We start from the raw sequence: 20,137 nt of genomic DNA, 5'->3' as shown, positions 1-20,137 counted from the left end.
GTTGTGTGACCTGGGCAGTGTTGTGTGTGCTCTGTGACATGGGCAGTGTTGTGTGTGCTGTGTGACCTGGGCAGTGTTGTGTGTGCTGTGTGACCTGGGCAGTGTTGTGTGTGCTGTGTGACATGGGCAGTGTTGTGTGTGCTGTGTGACCTGGGCAGTGTTGTGTGTGCTGTGTGACCTGGGCAGTGTTGTGTGTGCTGTGTGACCTGGGCAGTGTTGTGTGTGCTGTGTGACCTGGGCAGTGTTGTGTGTGCTGTGTGATCTGGGCAGTGTTGTGTGTGCTGTGTGATCTGGGCAGTGTTGTGTGTGCTGTGTGATCTGGGCAGTGTTGTGTGTGCTGTGTGACCTGGGCAGTGTTGTGTGTGCTGTGTGACCTGGGCAGTGTTGTGTGTGCTGTGTGACCTGGGCAGTGTTGTGTGTGCTGTGTGACCTGGGCAGTGTTGTGTGTGCTGTGTGACATGGGCAGTGTTGTGTGTGCTGTGTGACCTGGGCAGTGTTGTGTGTGCTGTGTGACCTGGGCAGTGTTGTGTGTGCTGTGTGACCTGGGCAGTGTTGTGTGTGCTGTGTGACCTGGGCAGTGTTGTGTGTGCTGTGTGATCTGGGCAGTGTTGTGTGTGCTGTGTGATCTGGGCAGTGTTGTGTGTGCTGTGTGATCTGGGCAGTGTTGTGTGTGCTGTGTGACCTGGGCAGTGTTGTGTGTGCTGTGTGACCTGGGCAGTGTTGTGTGTGCTGTGTGACCTGGGCAGTGTTGTGTGTGCTCTGTGACCTGGGCAGTGTTGTGTGTGCTGTGTGACCTGGGCAGTGTTGTGTGTGCTGTGTGACCTGGGCAGTGTTGTGTGTGCTCTGTGACCTGGGCAGTGTTGTGTGTGCTGTGTGACCTGGGCAGTGTTGTGTGTGCTGTGTGACCTGGGCAGTGTTGTGTGTGCTGTGTGATCTGGGCAGTGTTGTGTGTGCTGCGTGACCTGGGCAGTGTTGTGTGTGCTGTGTGACATGGGCAGTGTTGTGTGTGCTGTGTGACCTGGGCAGTGTTGTGTGTGCTGTGTGACCTGGGCAGTGTTGTGTGTGCTCTGTGACCTGGGCAGTGTTGTGTGTGCTGTGTGACATGGGCAGTGTTGTGTGTGCTGTGTGACCTGGGCAGTGTTGTGTGTGCTGTGTGACCTGGGCAGTGTTGTGTGTGCTCTGTGACCTGGGCAGTGTTGTGTGTGCTGTGTGACCTGGGCAGTGTTGTGTGTGCTGTGTGACATGGGCAGTGTTGTGTATGTTGTGTGACATGGGCAGTGTTGTGTGTGCTCTGTGACATGGGCAGTGTTGTGTGTGCTCTGTGACCTGGGCAGTGTTGTGTGTGCTGTGTGACATGGGCAGTGTTGTGTGTGCTGTGTGACATGGGCAGTGTTGTGTATGTTGTGTGACCTGGGCAGTGTTGTGTGTGCTGTGTGACCTGGGCAGTGTTGTGTGTGCTGTGTGACCTGGGCAGTGTTGTGTGTGCTGTGTGACCTGGGCAGTGTTGTGTGTGCTGTGTGACATGGGCAGTGTTGTGTGTGCTGTGTGACATGGGCAGTGTTGTGTGTGCTGTGTGACATGGGCAGTGTTGTGTGTGCTGTGTGACATGGGCAGTGTTGTGTATGTTGTGTGACATGGGCAGTGTTGTGTGTGCTCTGTGACATGGGCAGTGTTGTGTGTGCTCTGTGACCTGGGCAGTGTTGTGTGTGCTGTGTGACATGGGCAGTGTTGTGTGTGCTGTGTGACATGGGCAGTGTTGTGTATGTTGTGTGACCTGGGCAGTGTTGTGTGTGCTCTGTGACATGGGCAGTGTTGTGTGTGCTCTGTGACCTGGGCAGTGTTGTGTGTGCTGTGTGACCTGGGCAGTGTTGTGTGTGCTCTGTGACCTGGGCAGTGTTGTGTGTGCTCTGTGACCTGGGCAGTGTTGTGTGTGCTGTGTGACATGGGCAGTGTTGTGTATGTTGTGTGACCTGGGTAGTGTTGTGTATGCTGTGTGACCTGGGCAGTGTTGTGTGTGCTGTGTGATCTGGGCAGTGTTGTGTGTGCTGTGTGACCTGGGCAGTGTTGTGTGTGCTGTGTGACCTGGGCAGTGTTGTGTGTGCTCTGTGACATGGGCAGTGTTGTGTGTGCTGTGTGACCTGGGCAGTGTTGTGTGTGCTCTGTGACCTGGGCAGTGTTGTGTGTGCTGTGTGACATGGGCAGTGTTGTGTGTGCTGTGTGACATGGGCAGTGTTGTGTATGTTGTGTGACCTGGGCAGTGTTGTGTGTGCTCTGTGACATGGGCAGTGTTGTGTGTGCTCTGTGACCTGGGCAGTGTTGTGTGTGCTGTGTGACCTGGGCAGTGTTGTGTGTGCTGTGTGACCTGGGCAGTGTTGTGTGTGCTGTGTGACCTGGGCAGTGTTGTGTGTGCTGTGTGACATGGGCAGTGTTGTGTGTGCTGTGTGACATGGGCAGTGTTGTGTGTGCTGTGTGACATGGGCAGTGTTGTGTGTGCTGTGTGACATGGGCAGTGTTGTGTGTGCTCTGTGACCTGGGCAGTGTTGTGTGTGCTGTGTGACCTGGGCAGTGTTGTGTGTGCTGTGTGACCTGGGCAGTGTTGTGTGTGCTGTGTGACATGGGCAGTGTTGTGTGTGCTGTGTGATCTGGGCAGTGTTGTGTGTGCTCTGTGACCTGGGCAGTGTTGTGTGTGCTCTGTGACCTGGGCAGTGTTGTGTGTGCTGTGTGACCTGGGCAGTGTTGTGTGTGCTCTGTGACCTGGGCAGTGTTGTGTGTGCTGTGTGACCTGGGCAGTGTTGTGTGTGCTGTGTGACCTGGGCAGTGTTGTGTGTGCTGTGTGACCTGGGCAGTGTTGTGTGTGCTCTGTGACCTGGGCAGTGTTGTGTGTGCTGTGTGACCTGGGCAGTGTTGTGTGTGCTGTGTGACCTGGGCAGTGTTGTGTGTGCTGTGTGACCTGGGCAGTGTTGTGTGTGCTGTGTGACCTGGGCAGTGTTGTGTGTGCTGTGTGACCTGGGCAGTGTTGTGTGTGCTGTGTGACCTGGGCAGTGTTGTGTGTGCTGTGTGACCTGGGCAGTGTTGTGTGTGCTGTGTGACCTGGGCAGTGTTGTGTGTGCTGTGTGACATGGGCAGTGTTGTGTGTGCTGTGTGACCTGGGCAGTGTTGTGTGTGCTGTGTGACCTGGGCAGTGTTGTGTGTGCTGTGTGACCTGGGCAGTGTTGTGTGTGCTGTGTGACCTGAGTGTAATATCGCCCTCTTGAGTCACACACAACACATAGTCACATAACATTTACAACACATAGTCAGCATTTACTGATTTAAAAATGAAAAATGAGTTAAAAGAAGTATGAAAACACCTTTTACACAATAATGGCAAACCAGATTACTCAGTTCTTTGCACCGAAACCGAATTAGTTCACACTGAGCTGAACAGGAAGAGACCTCCTACTGTTTTGAACATGACAGCCCTCCCCACAAAGGATGTCCCCTTTAGAGTACCAGCATATTTATACAGAATACACACACTTCATTGAAACGGAGCAGTTTCATTTCTCAAGATGACTAAGGCACAACGCATTGCCGTGCACTTTTTCATCCTCGCTGCTCTGCTGTTTGTGGGTAAGTCTAGTTTTTCTGTTCTCCATACAACGTGAGTTTTAAAGAAGTAATGAAACTAAACATTAAAACACTAATTTGAAGTGAATAACAGATATCACAGACAGTTTACATCTCGCAACCAAAATGCGTAAATGTTTTAACAAAAACTTTTCATTGAATTTTAATGATGTGCTAAATCAGTTGTGTGTGTGGTTTTGTTGTAAATCAGCAGCTCAATATAAGGCTATTGTTAACTTTAAGGGCGTGAGCGCTTGTCCAGGAGTGATGCTATGTCACTGCACACCATGGGAAAAATCTAGAAAATGTTTTAGATGTCAGTATTAGAGATTAGAGTTAGACATATAATGATTGTTGCTAATTGACATATTTAAAATAGTTTTTATAGTAGCTATATACTGTATAATGGCATTAGAATGAAAGAATATGGCTTTTAAGGTGCACTTTCGATCAAAAATGGACTTTTCTGAGAAACTTTAGTTCCTGATGAGCTACAATCATATCATACTTTCAGTTAATCCTTCAGATAATGATCCTAACACAAACACGTAGACCTTTTTAACTCTTTGGTTCTGTTAATTATGATATTAATATATGTTAGAAAACATTTAGAGGCATATGGCATGATTGCATCTTCCTATCAGAAGGGGTGAAGCGAAGAAGCAGGGTCCACTCAATATAGTTCTGAGACACAAGCACACTTTGTTAGAAAGAGCTGAAACTGGAGACTTCTTCCGTAAATTTTAATAAATAAAAAATCACAACATAAACAATTATACATGCTTTTTCAATTCTGTTTATGTGGACCGTCCATCATACAGACCCCTGTGACTGAGCTGTTATAGTAGCGTTAACGTATTAATGTATCAAAGTGTGTTAATATTAACAACTTCTGGAATTCTGGCCTTTTGCCACACCGTGAGCTATTCAAACGTCAAAGTATGAAAATAACTGATTCAAAAGCAAACGAATAATCTGTAAAAGATATGAACCATACAGTAAAAGAAGAAAACTTATTGTGTTACACATTTTCCTTTCTTGTGACCACCATCAGTTCATCACGCCTTTTTTTGTGAAGAAAACTTTCTTGTGCTGCATGAACTAAAAAGCTAGCACCATCATGATCTGTGTGCTGGTTTGTGGTTCTATGCCCACAGGAAGCAGTGTGTCATCTGAAATTGACAATTCTTCACTGTCTGAGGTCATTGTGAACCAAGTGAAGGATGTCGAAGTTATGCGCAACATGTCCAAAAAACCAAGCCTCCAACCCAAAGAGAGCAAGCCACTGATAGAAACATACATCCTGAAGAAAGGTGCTCAAGTGTGTGTGATGGCCAGGCTTGGTGTGGAGTTTGTGGTAAAAGAGAACAAGGTAGAGCTGACAAAGGTTTTAGCAATTTTTCTGTTTATCTGCACATTGTGGTGAAGACACAGTTGGTCAAGTCACACTCTAAGAGGTGTGAAAAGCATACACATGCACACACACATGTACATCAGCTTATACAACTTAGAAAGCTGCACTTTCCCATGTTGCTGACTTGGCACCATTAAGAAAACTATACCTTCTACTTTTAATACTGTACCTTTAATATCTCTCACCTGCACATGTGTACATTTATAACTAATTTAAGTTACATAAAGGTACCTCCCAAGGTACCATACATACACGAAAGCCCCAAAAGATGTACCCTTGATGATATCAACCAAACAAAATAAGCTTTATTTCTGAACAGAAAGCAATTGTAACAAGTAACATTTAACCTGCGCATTAATACATGATATAGACTGAAACAAGCATTCAACTTACATAAAAATTCTTTCCTTTTAATTGTACAGAAAACGTTGTATTTTAACATGGACCCCAAATCCACCACGGCCACGGGATACTGTTCTGACCAGAAAGCTGTCCTCTCGCTCGAATTTGATGGAGGAAACCTTCAATTTACTTTCATCAAGGTATTGTATGTGACTGAATTTAAGTGCTGTTGATTAGGATTTGAATGCAGAACTTCATGTAATGAGTAAATATGTGAATTTCCAGGGGAAGTTCCAGTAACAGGTCGTGAGTAGGCAGTTTTAGGGCATTTTGTTCCATGTATAGCAGAGCAATTTGAAAATGCAAACTTTTTTGTATTAAAGAATGACATACGATTATGGTTAATAAGACAAAAAAGCTGCTGCCGTCTGCTGCTTGTCAATTTTACTGAGAAACCGCACCACATATACTCCTCTGTCCGGAAGCTGTCTGAAAACGTACTGATTACTGACTGTTACATGGTCCTGACACTGGAGAGTTCTTCCATGAATCTTAAGTACTATTTTATCATTTACTCCTATGTTTAATGCTGTAGCTCTTATTTGAGTTTCACTGAAGCTTGATAGCTGGAAATCTGATGTTGAGTGAAGTTACACTATTCCAACTGGTTGAATGTTTCCCAATTAATTGCTGCCGTAAATCTGTTAGGAGATATTTGTTTAATAGGTATAGAAACAGAAAGGTACCATTCTGTAAGTAAGAACATATAACATTTTGAGGAAGTTATTCAGTAACTGTTGTGGTTTAAAAGTAACATTATACATTTCGACATTTGGCAGACGCCCTTATCTTGAGTGACTTACATTTTATCTAATTTTATACAATTAAGCTATTGAGGGTTAAGGGTTTTGCTCAAGGGCCCAGCAGTGGCAGCTTGGTGGTCCTGGGATTCAGGCTCACAACCTTCTGATCAGTAGTCTAACACCTTAACCACGAAGTGACCACATCCCCAGTGACTTATGAACGTTATAGCAAAATAATCAGTACTGGTTAGTGTCAGACTGCTTCACAGAACATCATCCATCTTCTATACCTGCTTTAATCCTAATCAGGGTCACGGGGATCTGCTGGAGCCTATTCCAGCACACCCTGGAACCACACACTCTCACACTGGAGTACCTAGAGTAAACCCACACAGGCACGGGGAGAACATGCAAACTCCACACAGAAAGGCCCCTGCCTGTTCAAACCCAGGACGTTCTTGCTGTGAGGCAACAGTGCTAACCACTAAACCACTGTGCTGCCTCACAGAACATCACTGTTGTTATAACAGGTACTGGTGTACTTCTTTCTGCTCAGAGTTGATGTTTTTCCTTCACCTGCAGAACGGAGATCAGTCATATGTGACCAAGCTGAGTACGCTGCTGGAGCCTGAACCTTCCTGTAAACAATGCAAAAGTAAAGTTTACATATTAACATATAACATTTAAAACAAAAGAGTTTTATCCCATTTTTATATTTGTTTTTATTTTTTCATTTTATTTTCCATTTTTATTCATTATTGAGATGATGTTCCAGTCATTTTGATCTAAAAGTAAAAAAAATAATTAACATTATTAAAAATCCTTGGTGTTTGTAGGGGTCCCATTTTTTTTATTAAAATGGATAATAACAAATAAAATAAAATATAAAGACACTTTTCAGTTTACAGAGTCACAACTTTCCTCTACTGCCACTCCTTTCCTCTCACAGGACAAAGCTACCCTGGTGTAATGGACCATGAAAAGCTCTTTAAGACCAACAAGGGCAAGAGCTTCAAGTGCCAGTCAAGGACTACCCTAAAGATGGCTGATAACCTGAAGATTAAACTAATCCCTCTGCAGATTCAAGCTTTTGACCTTCCCATGAACACTTTTGGAAAAGGTGCTTATATTTGAAACACATTCTCTCTCGTGTTTTGTGGTGTAACGTAATCACTATAAGTATTTTTGTATACACAGGGACAGCCTGTATAAATGTTACAACAGGGATTAAGCCCCTGTGTTTTTTGTCAATTAAAATGACATCAGTTTCGTCAATTTTGGCATCTACAATAGATTTTTATTTTGCTGTTTACAAATGTTTTAAAGTGGATTGTTTTGGGCTTTTATAAAAGCAAACTCAACAGCACTACCAGCAGTCATAATATAATACAAATAATGATATGGAGAAGTGAAAATCTCAGGGCTGAGTTCTTTCTAGCTCACACTGCAGATTCATGCAACATATTGGTAACAGTCATTTTAGGTGATTATAGATTGACACCTTTCAAGTTTTGTTTTCCACCTGGGCGAAGTTTTTCATAAATATCTGTAGTGCATTACTAGCAATGATTCAGAAGATCAGAACAGGTGTAATGAACATAAGTGAGTTGGATAATCCTGTTTTTCTCAAAATGTCTATGTAAAAAATCTAAGAGTGTGCTGAATACACATGAGACTGATATTGATCAGTCAATAGATGCAGTATGACCCAATTTATTATAATTCTTCTTATTATTACAGAGACAGAGTGCTGGGCTGACTACACCAAAAGGATCCTGCCCATCGTGGTGGGTGCTGTGGTCGCAGGAATAATCCTCTGTGCCATTTTGGTGTATGTGATGAAGCGTGAACGCCGTGGTCAAGGATATGAACAACTCTGAGTGTAATCATCACAAAAACCTCAAGAAACGAGACTGTTGTTGTCTAAAACCAGCCAGGCACTCCATGATTACAGCTTCAGAATGCTCAGCATTTATCTACCATCATATGCTAATAAAAAAAAATGTTTAAAAGATGTTTACAATTTTCCACCATTGAGAAAGCTAAATGTGAGTCTTCAAGCACTGAATGTGTGAATGGTAAATGTGTATTAATGTTGATTAATGTAGGCCTCATATGACTTTTCTGTGTATAAAATTCAATGCAATAAAATAGAGAGGAACTGTATAATGTTGTTTCCTTTTTTTCTTTTCTTTTCTTTTAACAACTTTTAACACATCCACAGAAATGATATAATCCAATAAATATAGGTTTATAGAAAAAAATATTATAAATTAAATTATAATATATATATATATATATATATATATATATATATATATATATATATATATATATATATATAATAAATCATTACAAAACTCGCCATATTTCTAACAACATTACAGTGTAAGTTCCAAATTGCTACTTATCAGGCATGTAGTGCACTAGTCTAGGGTGTAGGGGGCGTGTTATACCCTATGAAGTGCACTTTTATACGGTTATAACACCAACACGCCTTCATTATCCTCCACTGTGATTGGTTAAAGGGGCTACGGGTCGCCGTCAGGGTCAATCTGTACACATACCTAGCTAGCTAGCTAGCTAACATTTTGTTATAAGCTATTTATATTTATAAGATTTTAAAGACATTTACTAAAGATAAATATTCGTGCAAAGTATAATATAATACAGTGACATGTGTTATGCATTACAAAATAATATATTGTTTTAGTTTGGAATATTTAACACTTCGGTTAGCAACGCAAAATAATTAGCCGAGCTAGCCGGTGTTCCTTCAGTCGTTGTGAAAATGGCTGCTGCTGTCCTGCAAGTAGGAGTCAACCGGGCTCTGAGAGCACAGCTACAGTAAGCTTTTTTTTTTAAACTACATATATATATTTAATTTTAATATTTGTTGCATATTTAATGCTGCGTGTCTCCCATTGCTTGGTTATTCAGTTTTAAAGGCGTAAATGTTAATAGACAACACAACACATCTTAGCTCTTAGCTAGGAAGGGAACTGTCAAGCAAAATGACATTAGCCTAAAGAAAAAGTCACGTGCAAACTTTATTTGCTTTTACTGATCTCACATAGGTCTGTAAATGCTGTAAGATCGTTCAAATATTAAGAGACTAAGAGATGCTCAGTTTAAATCATCTGATGATCTGCAGCCAAATCCAGCACTGTGACGTCACGTTTCGGACAAGGTTAAGGGTATAGGAGCAGAAACCCAGTTCGGTTGAAAACCGGACTGAAGTCGTGTTATTGACTTTTATTTGATGCTCTGAATATTTGACTCTCCTTCAACTTTCTAAGCCGGAAGTGTCCTTGACTGTAAACTCTCTATAGGCTGGTTGTTGACAAAATATGAGTGATTCTGTGAAACATGAAATCGCTGACCTTTATGTTTCTTTTTTCTGTAGGAAGCTGATATGGACCAGAGGAGCAGTCAGACACGCGTCTGTGGGTAAGTGGGATACACATATTCCTGAAGATTTGTGTATACAGGAATTTCTTGCAGTGTTAAATCAACTAACCCCCCTTTATGGCCACAGCACACTTTAGATTTATAAAACTAAATTAAATTGTACATCCAGGAATCATATATACATTGATCAGCCATAACATTATGACCACCTGATTAATATTGTGTTGGTCCCCCTTTTGCTACCAAAACAGCCCGGACCCATCGAGGCATGGACTCCATTAAATCCCTGAAGGTGTGTTGTAGTATCTGGCACCAAGATGTTAGTAGCAGATCCTTTAAGTCCTTAAGTTGTGAGGTGGGGCCTCCATAGATCATGATGGATTGAGATCTGGGGAATTTAGAGGCCAGGTCAACACCATATACTCATTGTTGTGCTCATCAAACCATTTTTGCTTTGTGGCACTGTGCGTTATCCTGAGCCTTGGCCGCCCATGACCTTGTCGCCGATTCACCACTGTTCATTCCTTAGAGCACTTTTGATAGATACTGACCACTGCAGACCGGGAACACACCACAAGAACTGCAGTTTTGGAGATGCTCTGATCCAGTTGTCTAGCCATCACAATTTGGCCCTTATTAAACTCGCTCAAATCCTTATGCTTGCCCATTTTTCCTGCTTCTAACACATCAACTTTGAGGACAAAATGTTCACTTGCTGCCTAATATATCCCACCCACTAACAGGTGCTAGGATGAGATAATCAGTGGTATTCACTTCACCTGTCAGTGCTCTTAATGTTATGCCTGATCGGTATTCAGATTATGTGGCAGGACAAAAAGAAGTGTTTATGAATTTTTAAGCATCAGTGCTGAAAGGATTGCTGCATCTCTAATCATTTTTATGTATTCTGAAATATATATTACCCAGGTTCTGAAACCTTAAATGATGTGACAAAGAATCATAAATTGTGTCATTTATGGCTGTTTATTGTGTTTGTGAATTACAGGGAACCAAAAAGTTAAACTTCTTGGCATGTTACAACAGTCTGATCATAATTTTGTGTCAGCAGGGAGGATAGAGAAAGTCCTCATCGCTAACCGAGGAGAGATAGCATGCAGAGTGATGCGCACAGCAAAAAAGATGGGTGTTCGTTCTGTGGCTGTGTATAGTGATGCTGACAGGCACTCCATGCATGTGGCCATGGTGAGAACATCACACATTAGGACTTCCTCTTCAGAAGTGTGCAAGTCCATGTTAGCACTTTCTTGGTACAATGTTTGTTACAGCAGTAAAGATCCAGTGCTATTCTATATTTCTGTTATTTGCCTGTGTTTAAAATGCTGTACAGTGGTATCTGTCAATTAAATATATACTGCTAAGTAGAAATGTCAGTGTAATATTTAAATTGCAGGCAGATGAAGCATACCGTATTGGAGCAGCACCAGCACAACAGAGTTATTTATGCATGGACAAAGTCTTAGAAGTTGCAAAGAAATCCTCTGCACAGGTACAGGAAGTCACTCGCACACTCACTCACGCATACACACTCGCTCACAGACTCACTCACACACTCGCACCTACACGCACACTCACTCGCACATGCATGCACACACTCTTTCTCTTTTTGTTTTTCCTCAAGAGTATAAAACAGTAAGGTTCATTATAATAAGGCCCTGAGAATAAAGAATCTGTGTAAGTCTCTTGGTGAAGGGGGAATCTGTACAAGAATAAATTCACTAATAAATAATTGTCATATCTGTTCAGTCCATCACTATCATTTTTTAAAAAAAAGGACCACATTAAACAGTGGTGGGTTTAGTTAGTATTTAAAGGAACCATTTGGATTATTGTTTAGAAGCTGATCTGTTGGAACCCTCTTTGACATGATACAGCTTGAGGGCTTTAAGAACAGCTTAAAGCAGCTTTCACACTTGTCTTGCTACAGAAAAACCATTGGCCAGAGCACATCTCGTGCTGATATGGAAAAAAAAAACAAAAAAACTGCAGCTCACATGATACACACACTCCTCCCTCTCCTACCTCTGTTGCTCCGCTTCATAAAATTGCATTATGAGGGCCTAAATATGGGGTGAAGCTGATTAGATGGTCTTCAATTAGCTTCCACCAAAATCACTCACTATACCCCAGTGTCCATTGAGATATTATATAAATAATAAGTTCTTTTAAACCAATTTTTTTTGACTGACATTTGAGTGTTGGCATGCATGGTGTATATATAATAAATTTTTTTCAAAGTTTTTAACCTTTTGTGTTTGTGGTTAAAGGCTGTCCACCCTGGATATGGCTTCCTGTCTGAGAACACAGAGTTTGCTGAACTGTGCAAACAGGAAGGCATCATCTTCATCGGGCCTCCCTCATCAGCTATTCGTGATATGGGCATCAAGAGGTGACTCTTCATGCCTTCATTATTGTTTATTTTTAATCTGCTTTTAAAGCCAGAGTAATTAAACAGCTTCATTTTGCCTCGTTCTCTATCAGCACATCCAAACACATAATGTCCGCTGCGGGCGTTCCCATCATTGAGGGTTACCATGGAGAGGACCAGTCAGACGAGAAGCTTCAAGCTGAAGCAGCCAGGATTGGTTATCCTGTTATGATCAAAGCTGTACGAGGTGGAGGTGGGAAGGTGAGAAGGTTTAGTGGGAATTTTATTAGTGAAACAAAAAAAAAAAAATTAAAAAACTGAAAATTTTCTGTTATTGAGACATGAAATGTTTATGCATTATTGTTTTGTTTTCTAGATACAAATGGTTGTAAATTTCAATCTAATATTAGTAAGTAATAGAGGAGAGGCTGAGCTGATAGCTTGAGCTTATAAATTCAGCTTTAACATTAAATTCACTTGAGCTCATAAATTAAAAAAGCGGAGCATATAAGAGAAGTCTGAGGGGAAATGGAGGAATACGGTTGAAACACAAGAAAGATCTGTGATTAGTCTACGAGGAAGATCTGTCATTAATCTATATGAAAGATCTGTGATTAGTCTACAAGGAAGGTCTGTGATTAGATGCTTGATTAAACAAGATTAGTCTTTATGTTTAGCTTGATTGGTTTGAGTGTGTTGTATTGCACAGGGAATGCGTATTGCTCGCTCAGAAGCAGAATTTCACGAGCAGCTGGAGTCGGCCAGAAGAGAAGCTCTCAAATCATTCAACGATGACGTCATGCTGGTGGAGAAGTTTGTGGACAACCCCAGGTAACTAGTCCAACACTACAGTACATAACCTCTGCTCTTCCTTTTTTGACTATTTTCCAGACTGGAAAGTATATTTGCATTCCAGATGTTTCAGCAGCTTTTGTCTATGTGGAAAGACATTTGTTGTATGTGTGTGTGGTTGTTTAGGCACGTAGAGGTGCAAGTGTTTGGGGATCAACATGGTAATGCTGTGTACCTGTTTGAACGAGACTGCAGTGTGCAGAGGAGACACCAGAAGATCATAGAGGAAGCACCAGGGGTAAATACTGATGCCATTTATTTATATTAGGGATATAATGCAATATAAATACCTTTATCAGAATAAACAGATAATGTATGGAAAAGATTTAGTCCCAGCCCTAATCTGCATTCAGGAAAGAGATTATGAACAGAGAGATGCTATGATATGTGAATGCCTTTTATAGCTGAATATATTTTCTTGATTCCCACAACATTTTATTTATTACTATATGAAAACTGCTTTTGTGACTAAAACTATATTGTGTGTGTGTGTGTGTATGTGTGTATGTGTGACTGCAGCCTGGTATTAGTCCGGAAGTGAGGCGTAAACTGGGAGAAGCCGCAGTCCGGGCAGCTAAAGCAGTAAACTATGTGGGTGCAGGTAAGACCCTGGATACACTGAAAATAATCCACGAGTACCAATTCTGTATTTCTTGTGCATTTCAGTTCTGAAAGACATTTATCAATGCGACATGAAACTACCCATTTAGACATTTGTGACCTTGTGTACAAATCATGCAATAAAATAAGATAAACCTCTTCTTTGACTGTAGTGCAGATGTCATAGTAGGGCTGTGTGTGGACATAAATATAATCCAATCTGTGTTTGTGTGTGTGTACCCACAGGCACTGTGGAGTTCATCATGGACCCTCAGCACAATTTCTACTTCATGGAGATGAACACTCGTTTGCAGGTGGAGCACCCTGTGTCTGAGATGATCACTGGTACTGACCTGGTGGAGTGGCAGCTCAGGGTGAGTCTGATCATGTCAGGATTGCTTGATAGCTGTCTGTTGGAGACTCCCAGTCTGCTATATCACTCAGCAGCACAAGCAGAGTAGCTACACTCATCTGGTTAGCAGAGAAAAAGAAATCTGACATATCAAGAGAAATCGAATTCAGCAAGAAACATCTGTAGTAGCCAAACGAATCTTAAAGCGGGGAGAAGCTTAAAACAAGATAAAGTTGAAGAAGCAGATGCTATCTAATATAGTGAGAGAAATCTTATGTAGCAGGAGAAACTTGGTGTAACGAGCTAAAGTTGGAGTAGCAAGAAAAAGTTGACATCATGGAGATATTGAATGCAGCAAAAGAGCAAACCAGGATAGAGTGAGGAAGCTGATGCAGTAAGAAAAAGCTAACATAGCAAGAGAATACTAACAGAAGAGAGAAAGCTGATGTAGCAGAAGAAACCCTACATAAAAGACAGAAAAACAAAATGTACAGAATAAACATAGGTTTCCTCACAAAATGGTGACGAGAGAAATCTTTCATGGCAAGAGAAGGCTCTGAAAAAGTCATTTTCTAATCAGCATTTTCTTGGTGAAACCTGCTGCAGTTCTTCCTCTGGAAATTATGAAAAGTTAACATAAGTTTAACGTAGCATGATGATTTCTCTAACACTATGTGGGTGGGTTGTGTGTCAGGTGGCTGCTGGAGAGAAGCTTCCTCTCTCTCAGGATGAGATTGTGCTGCAAGGACATTCGTTTGAGGCTCGAATCTACGCTGAAGACCCCAATAACAACTTCCTGCCTGGAGCCGGACCCCTGCTACACCTTTCCACACCACAGGAGGAGACGTGTACACGCATTGAGACTGGAGTACGGCAAGGTCAGGATGATTTATTTATTTTTTTTTTTTAATCACACACATGTGCACACACACACACACACATACATATATTTTGTTCAGCTCAGTGATGCCCAGAGTCATGAGCTCTGCTACTTCCCCCGACCCTGGCTCTATACACATTTAATGAGAGTTTGTATATGATAAAATAAAATAAAACTGAATGCACCACATTGAAACTGTTGGAAATTGCATATTTGACTTTTTTTTTTATTAGTGGGTTTATTTCATGTATTTAGAAATGATCTACTTTCTCCATCATATTTTATGCAGCATACATGAAATATTACCAAAGTACCAGTTGTAAAGTTGGATAGGTTTTTCCCATAGTATGTATTGTTGTAAACTCTTAACAGCAGTAAACATGTTAATAAAATTCCCTCTGTACTGAATTATATTTGCTTTTCATGATTTGTTGTGTGTGTGTGTGTGTGTGTTAGGGGATGAGGTTTCAGCTCATTATGACCCCATGATTGCTAAGCTGGTGGTTTGGGGAGAAGATCGCTCAGCTGCTCTGAAGAAACTGCGCTACTGCTTATGCCAGTACAATGTAAGACTCTAGTGGACATCATCACTCACTACAGCGCTCTACTAAACCTTAAACTACTTCCAAAATAATTCAGAGTGCTGCTTCAGTATATATCAGTTTAGATTAAATGTATATCAAAAGCACTCGCTCTGCATCCTGTGCTTTTGTAGAAATATATCTTCTTTAAGTATAATTAAACTCAGTTTTTCAGTTGCCAGTAGAAATGAAATATTGCTGATGAGTACCAGGTATTGTAGAAATTACTTCCAATATTTGTATTTTATCCCACTTTGTCCTCAGATTGTGGGTCTCAACACCAACATTGATTTCCTGTTAAGTCTTTCGGGCCATGCAGAGTTCGAAGCGGGAAACGTTCACACCAACTTCATCCAGCAGCACTACGACGAGCTGTTTCCCAAACCGACTGCACCGGGAGGAGACGTGGTGTGTCAGGCAGCTCTTGGGCTTCTGCTGCAGGAGAGAGAACAAACACAGGAGTTTCTGTGCAAGTCACACGGTTAGAAAACTCAAGTTCTCTGTGGCAGGGATTCTGCAGTTGCTGCAGATTTTTTTAGGTGTGCATTTATTCTGTGAATCTCCTGTTCTACCACATCCCAAAGGTGATCTACTGGATTCAGATCAGGTGACTGAAGGCCACTGAAGAACAATTAACACCTTGTCATGTTCATGAAACCAATTTGAGATGACTTTTTTGCTTTATAATGTGGTGCTTTATCATGCTGTCTGTTGCCATTAGAAGATGGCAAATTGTAGCCATAAAGGGATGCAGATGATCAGCAGTGATACTCAGAGTCTGTGCAGTTTAAGCAATGATTGGTATTAATGGTAAAACATTCCCCACACCATCATACCACCTCCTCTAGCCTGCACTATTAACACCTAAGGCAAGTCCATGGATTCGTGCTGCTGGTGACCAGTTCGGACCCTGCCATCTGTGCGCTTCAGCAGAAATCAGGAGGCAGGCTATGTTTTCCAGTGTTCCAGTGTTTTCCACACTATAGCCTTAGCGTAGCTTTATGTTTTAGGACTGAAACCTTACTTAACCTTCCTGAGTTGTTGTTGTTTCGGCTGCTCCCAGTTTGGGGTCGCCACAGTGGATCATTAGGTCCATATGTTTCGATTTGGCACAGATTTTACACCGGATGCCCTTCCTGATGCAACCCTCCCATTTAATCTGGGATTGGGACTGGCACTGAGAGTTAACACTTCAGTGGCTGGGTTAGTACCCTGCCTGGGAATCGAACCCAGGTTACAGCAGTGAGAGCACAGGGTCCTGCTGCTGGACCACCAGGAGGCAACTTAACCTTCCTGAGTGGCACTAACCATAATGTAACAGTAGGATTATATTTTTCTTCATTTTGGCTGAAGCTACTGAGCCATATCTATAGAATTGTATGCACTTTTATGTGCTGCCACATGTTTGGCCTGCTATAGTGTTAATAAAACATTTTATTATTTTAACAATTCAGAACAAAAAGCAGAAATCCTAATATTAATGGCATTTCAACAAAGTTTAAAAGGTGAGGAATTAATAACGTCTTCCTTTTCCAGACGAGTTTTCTCCATTTGGCTTGAGTAACGGGAGCCGGCTCAATGTGCTCTACTGCAGGAACCTGACACTACAGCTGGGGGAAAACAGTGAGTGTTAAACCTGTACACACACACACACACACACACACGTTTCTGTTTCTTAAATTTGGTGCAGGTGTATTAATAAGATGATGATGAAGATTAGTAGTACTATTTCATTTTTTTCAATTTTTCAATTTCACAATTTTTTTAAGTGAGAAAATTTCACTTCCTCTTATCACGCATGTATGATGGATTTGTTCCATACTGTTCATCACACTCTATTCTGTCCACATGTTCAGAGCAGGAAATGGAATAGCTCCTGAAATAGCTTCATCCTCTGCATTATACATGACCTCTAATGGACTGTTGATCACATGGAAAGATTTTTTTTACCCAGTTCAGATTGTTCTCTCAGTGATGGTGTGTCTCTTGCAGAAGTTGCAGTAGCTGTGACCTACAATCCTGATGGGACATACAGCATGGAGGTACACACACACACACACAACACAGCACTGTCAAACACCATAATCAGAAGCTCTGACATGAATGTGCTCATTCTAATACATCTATTGTATATTCTAAAATTGACTGCTCTTTACTCAAACTAGATCAGTGATTCATGCTGAATAATATATATATATGTGTGTGTGTGTGTGTGTGTGTGTGTTAGACTGGAGGCCAGGTGTTCCAGGTGTCAGGTGAGCTACAGAAAGTGGATGGAGCCACATACCTGCACTGCTGTGTTAATGGAGTTCTGTCACGACCCAAACTCATCATACTGGACAACATGGTTCATCTCTTCTCCATGGTGAGGTTTGTTTTATAAAGGAAAATAGATTTTAAAAAAGGCAACTCCAAAGCTTAGGTTATCCCACTTTAATAGGAATACCTCTATCCCTGCTCATTCATGCAGTTATCTAATCAGCCAAGTAGATCAGCAATGAATACAAAAGACATGGATGTACAATGGATTGTAGCATTATTCCTGTCTGCTCCCGGGTCTGTAGGAAGGCAGTGCAGAGGTGAAAGTGCCGGTCCCGAAGTTCTTGGCTGGTGTGAGTTCTTCTGGTGCACAAGGTGGCGCTGTGGCACCCATGACTGGAACTATTGAAAAGGTACGTTTTTAAGCCTGGTTCTTCTTTAGTCTTCTTGTGTGATTTAAATGTGTTTATATACATTTGTAGATAACACACTGGCGCTCATTAGATTTGTTAAAGGAAGGAAGGGTTGAAAAATATTTGAAACAAGATCGTATTTTACTGAAGTTACTTTCATGGAAAGGGGTCAGTTTTTTTTATTAGGTATAATTATGCATCAGCGTTGTTGAAATCTGGACTCTGATTGGTCAGAAGGTGTTGAACTTGTCTGATAGCAGTGCGGCTGCAAATGACATATGTTATCGTTTCTATAGCAACAGGTCTTTCAAAGAGACGTGTACAGCAGACCCTCTACATAAACGCTCTACATGAACACAAGAAAGGGCGGTTAGGGAAGAACTGTTTATAGCTGCTATACTGCAAAAGTGGGAACTAGTTTGTTTGGCTGAAGTTACACAACATTTTGTTTTCCCCTTACATACACTATATTGCCAAAAGTTTTGGGACACCCCTCCAAAATCATTCAATTCAGATGTTCCAGTCACTTCCATGGCCACAGGTGTATAAAATCAAGCACCTGGGCATGCAGACTGCTTCTACAGACATTTGTGAAAGAATGGGTCGCTCTCAGGAGCTCCGTGAAGTCAAGCATGCTACCATGATAGGTTGCGATAAGTTCATTCATGAAATTTCCTCACTACTAAATATTCCGCGGTCAACTGTTCGTGGTATTATAACAAAGTGGAAGCAACTGGGAACAACATTAACTCAACTATGAAGTGGTAGGCCACGTAAAATCACAGAGAGTGGGGTCAGCGCATGCTCAGGCACACAGTGCGCAGAAGTCGCCAACTTTCTGCAGAGCTATAGACCTCCAAACTTCGTGATCCTCAGATTAGTGTAAGAACAATGTGTTGAGCTTCATGGAATGGGTTTTCATGGCCGAGCAGCTGCATCCAAGCCTTACATCACCAAGTGCAATGCAAAGCATCGGATGGAGTGGTGTCACTCAAAGTCTGCTTTCCAGACCTTCTTGTCAAACATCAGTGCCTGACCTTACAAATGTGCTTCTAGAGGAATGGTCAAAAATTCTCATATACACACTCCTAAACCTTGTGGAAAGCATTTACAGAAGAGTTGAAGCTGTTATAGCAGCAAAGGGTGGGATAACTCCATATTAAACCTAACGGATTAAAAATGGATGTCATTAAAATTCCCGTGCATGTAAAGGCAGATGTCCCAAAACTTTTGGCAATATAGTGTATGTTACATAAAGGTCCAATTAATTTACTCCTCAGAATACTGAAATTGTTTATGATATGGGTGTGTGTATGTAATTGCACCTGCAGGTGCTTGTGAAAGCTGGAGATGCTGTACAGAAGGGAGATCCTCTCATGGTGATGATTGCGATGAAGATGGAGGTAAGCGGAAGGTGTTTCCGTAGTAACTGAAAACCTGAAAAATGTTGCTTTGTGTGTAATTTATGGTTCGATCCTGTGTGTTCGCAGCACACGATCAGAGCTCCTAAAGCAGGTGTCATTAAGAAGGTCCTATTTAAAGAAGGTTCACAGGCCAATCGTCATGCAGCCTTGGTGGAACTGGAGGAGGAACAGGAAGAAACAGCAGAATCCTGAACAGAGAGCGAGCATTTCTCTGATAGACTTGACGTGCAGTCATCGGTTACTAACTCGAAGTTCCTCAGCGCTGTAAAGTGGCTTAATATCTCTGTTTAATTAACAGGAACTCTCGTAGTTAAAGACTCTTAGTTACTGTTCACTCAGAGATCATGATTTTTTAATAATTTAACTTATGAAAATAATAATAATAATTATTATTATTTCAACACTAATAGTTAAGAGTTGATGGAGACTTTAGACATTTGGAAAAAAAAAAATTCTGCACAAACTGTTCATAAATGTAAGTTTTGTTCTTTTGGTGTTTCTCACTGGGGATTTTTTTTGCTGTATAATTTTGTAGCTTTTCCCTTCCTGGTGTACAATTATCTTCTGTTGCTATGCCCAAAAACAACAAAGAAAATAAATAAAAATTAAATAAAAATAAAAAATTCATGGCAGATTTTTCCCAAACAGTAAGTGGTTTACATATTTGGGATTTCTTTTTCTCTCTCTTTTTTAAAAAATAAAAAAAATATTTTATTGCACCATGAGTCGTCATTTGTATCGGGGACCTAACAATTCAGTCATCGTTCTGAAGAGGGTCAGTTGTAATGGTTGATGAATCAAACACACTGAT

At 41.4% G+C, this 20,137-nt stretch overlaps 2 protein-coding genes across 3 annotated transcripts; both read left to right on the top strand.

Annotated features, from left to right (window-relative positions):
* The first annotated feature begins 3,473 nt into the window (after positions 1-3,473).
* lamp3 (lysosomal associated membrane protein 3) lies at positions 3,474-8,326 on the top strand. The gene is made up of 6 exons (XM_058400456.1): positions 3,474-3,612; positions 4,767-4,981; positions 5,446-5,565; positions 6,751-6,823; positions 7,118-7,288; positions 7,909-8,326. The coding sequence occupies exons 1-6, from the start codon at positions 3,552-3,554 to the stop codon at positions 8,046-8,048; spliced, it is 780 nt and encodes a 259-aa protein (XP_058256439.1). The 5' UTR covers positions 3,474-3,551; the 3' UTR covers positions 8,049-8,326.
* Positions 8,327-8,712: 386 nt separating this feature from the next.
* mccc1 (methylcrotonyl-CoA carboxylase subunit) lies at positions 8,713-20,045 on the top strand. Of its 2 annotated transcripts, none has more exons than XM_058401829.1 (19): positions 8,713-9,015; positions 9,575-9,618; positions 10,649-10,782; positions 10,991-11,086; positions 11,865-11,986; positions 12,079-12,226; positions 12,675-12,796; positions 12,944-13,055; positions 13,337-13,418; positions 13,664-13,791; positions 14,464-14,647; positions 15,106-15,215; positions 15,495-15,711; positions 16,767-16,853; positions 17,223-17,272; positions 17,458-17,595; positions 17,795-17,902; positions 19,234-19,305; positions 19,393-20,045. In XM_058401829.1, the coding sequence occupies exons 1-19, from the start codon at positions 8,960-8,962 to the stop codon at positions 19,516-19,518; spliced, it is 2,136 nt and encodes a 711-aa protein (XP_058257812.1). In that variant the 5' UTR covers positions 8,713-8,959; the 3' UTR covers positions 19,519-20,045. The 2 variants fall into 2 exon arrangements, with proteins under 2 accessions (XP_058257812.1, XP_058257811.1); XM_058401828.1 differs by having other exon boundaries at positions 10,646-10,782.
* Positions 20,046-20,137: the final 92 nt, after the last annotated feature.

Source organism: Hemibagrus wyckioides, linkage group LG10, assembly GCF_019097595.1.
Source record: "Hemibagrus wyckioides isolate EC202008001 linkage group LG10, SWU_Hwy_1.0, whole genome shotgun sequence".
Lineage (NCBI taxonomy): Eukaryota > Metazoa > Chordata > Actinopteri > Siluriformes > Bagridae > Hemibagrus > Hemibagrus wyckioides.
The sequence above is the reverse complement of the archived record's forward strand: the minus strand, read 5'-3'. Positions and strand labels throughout refer to the sequence as shown.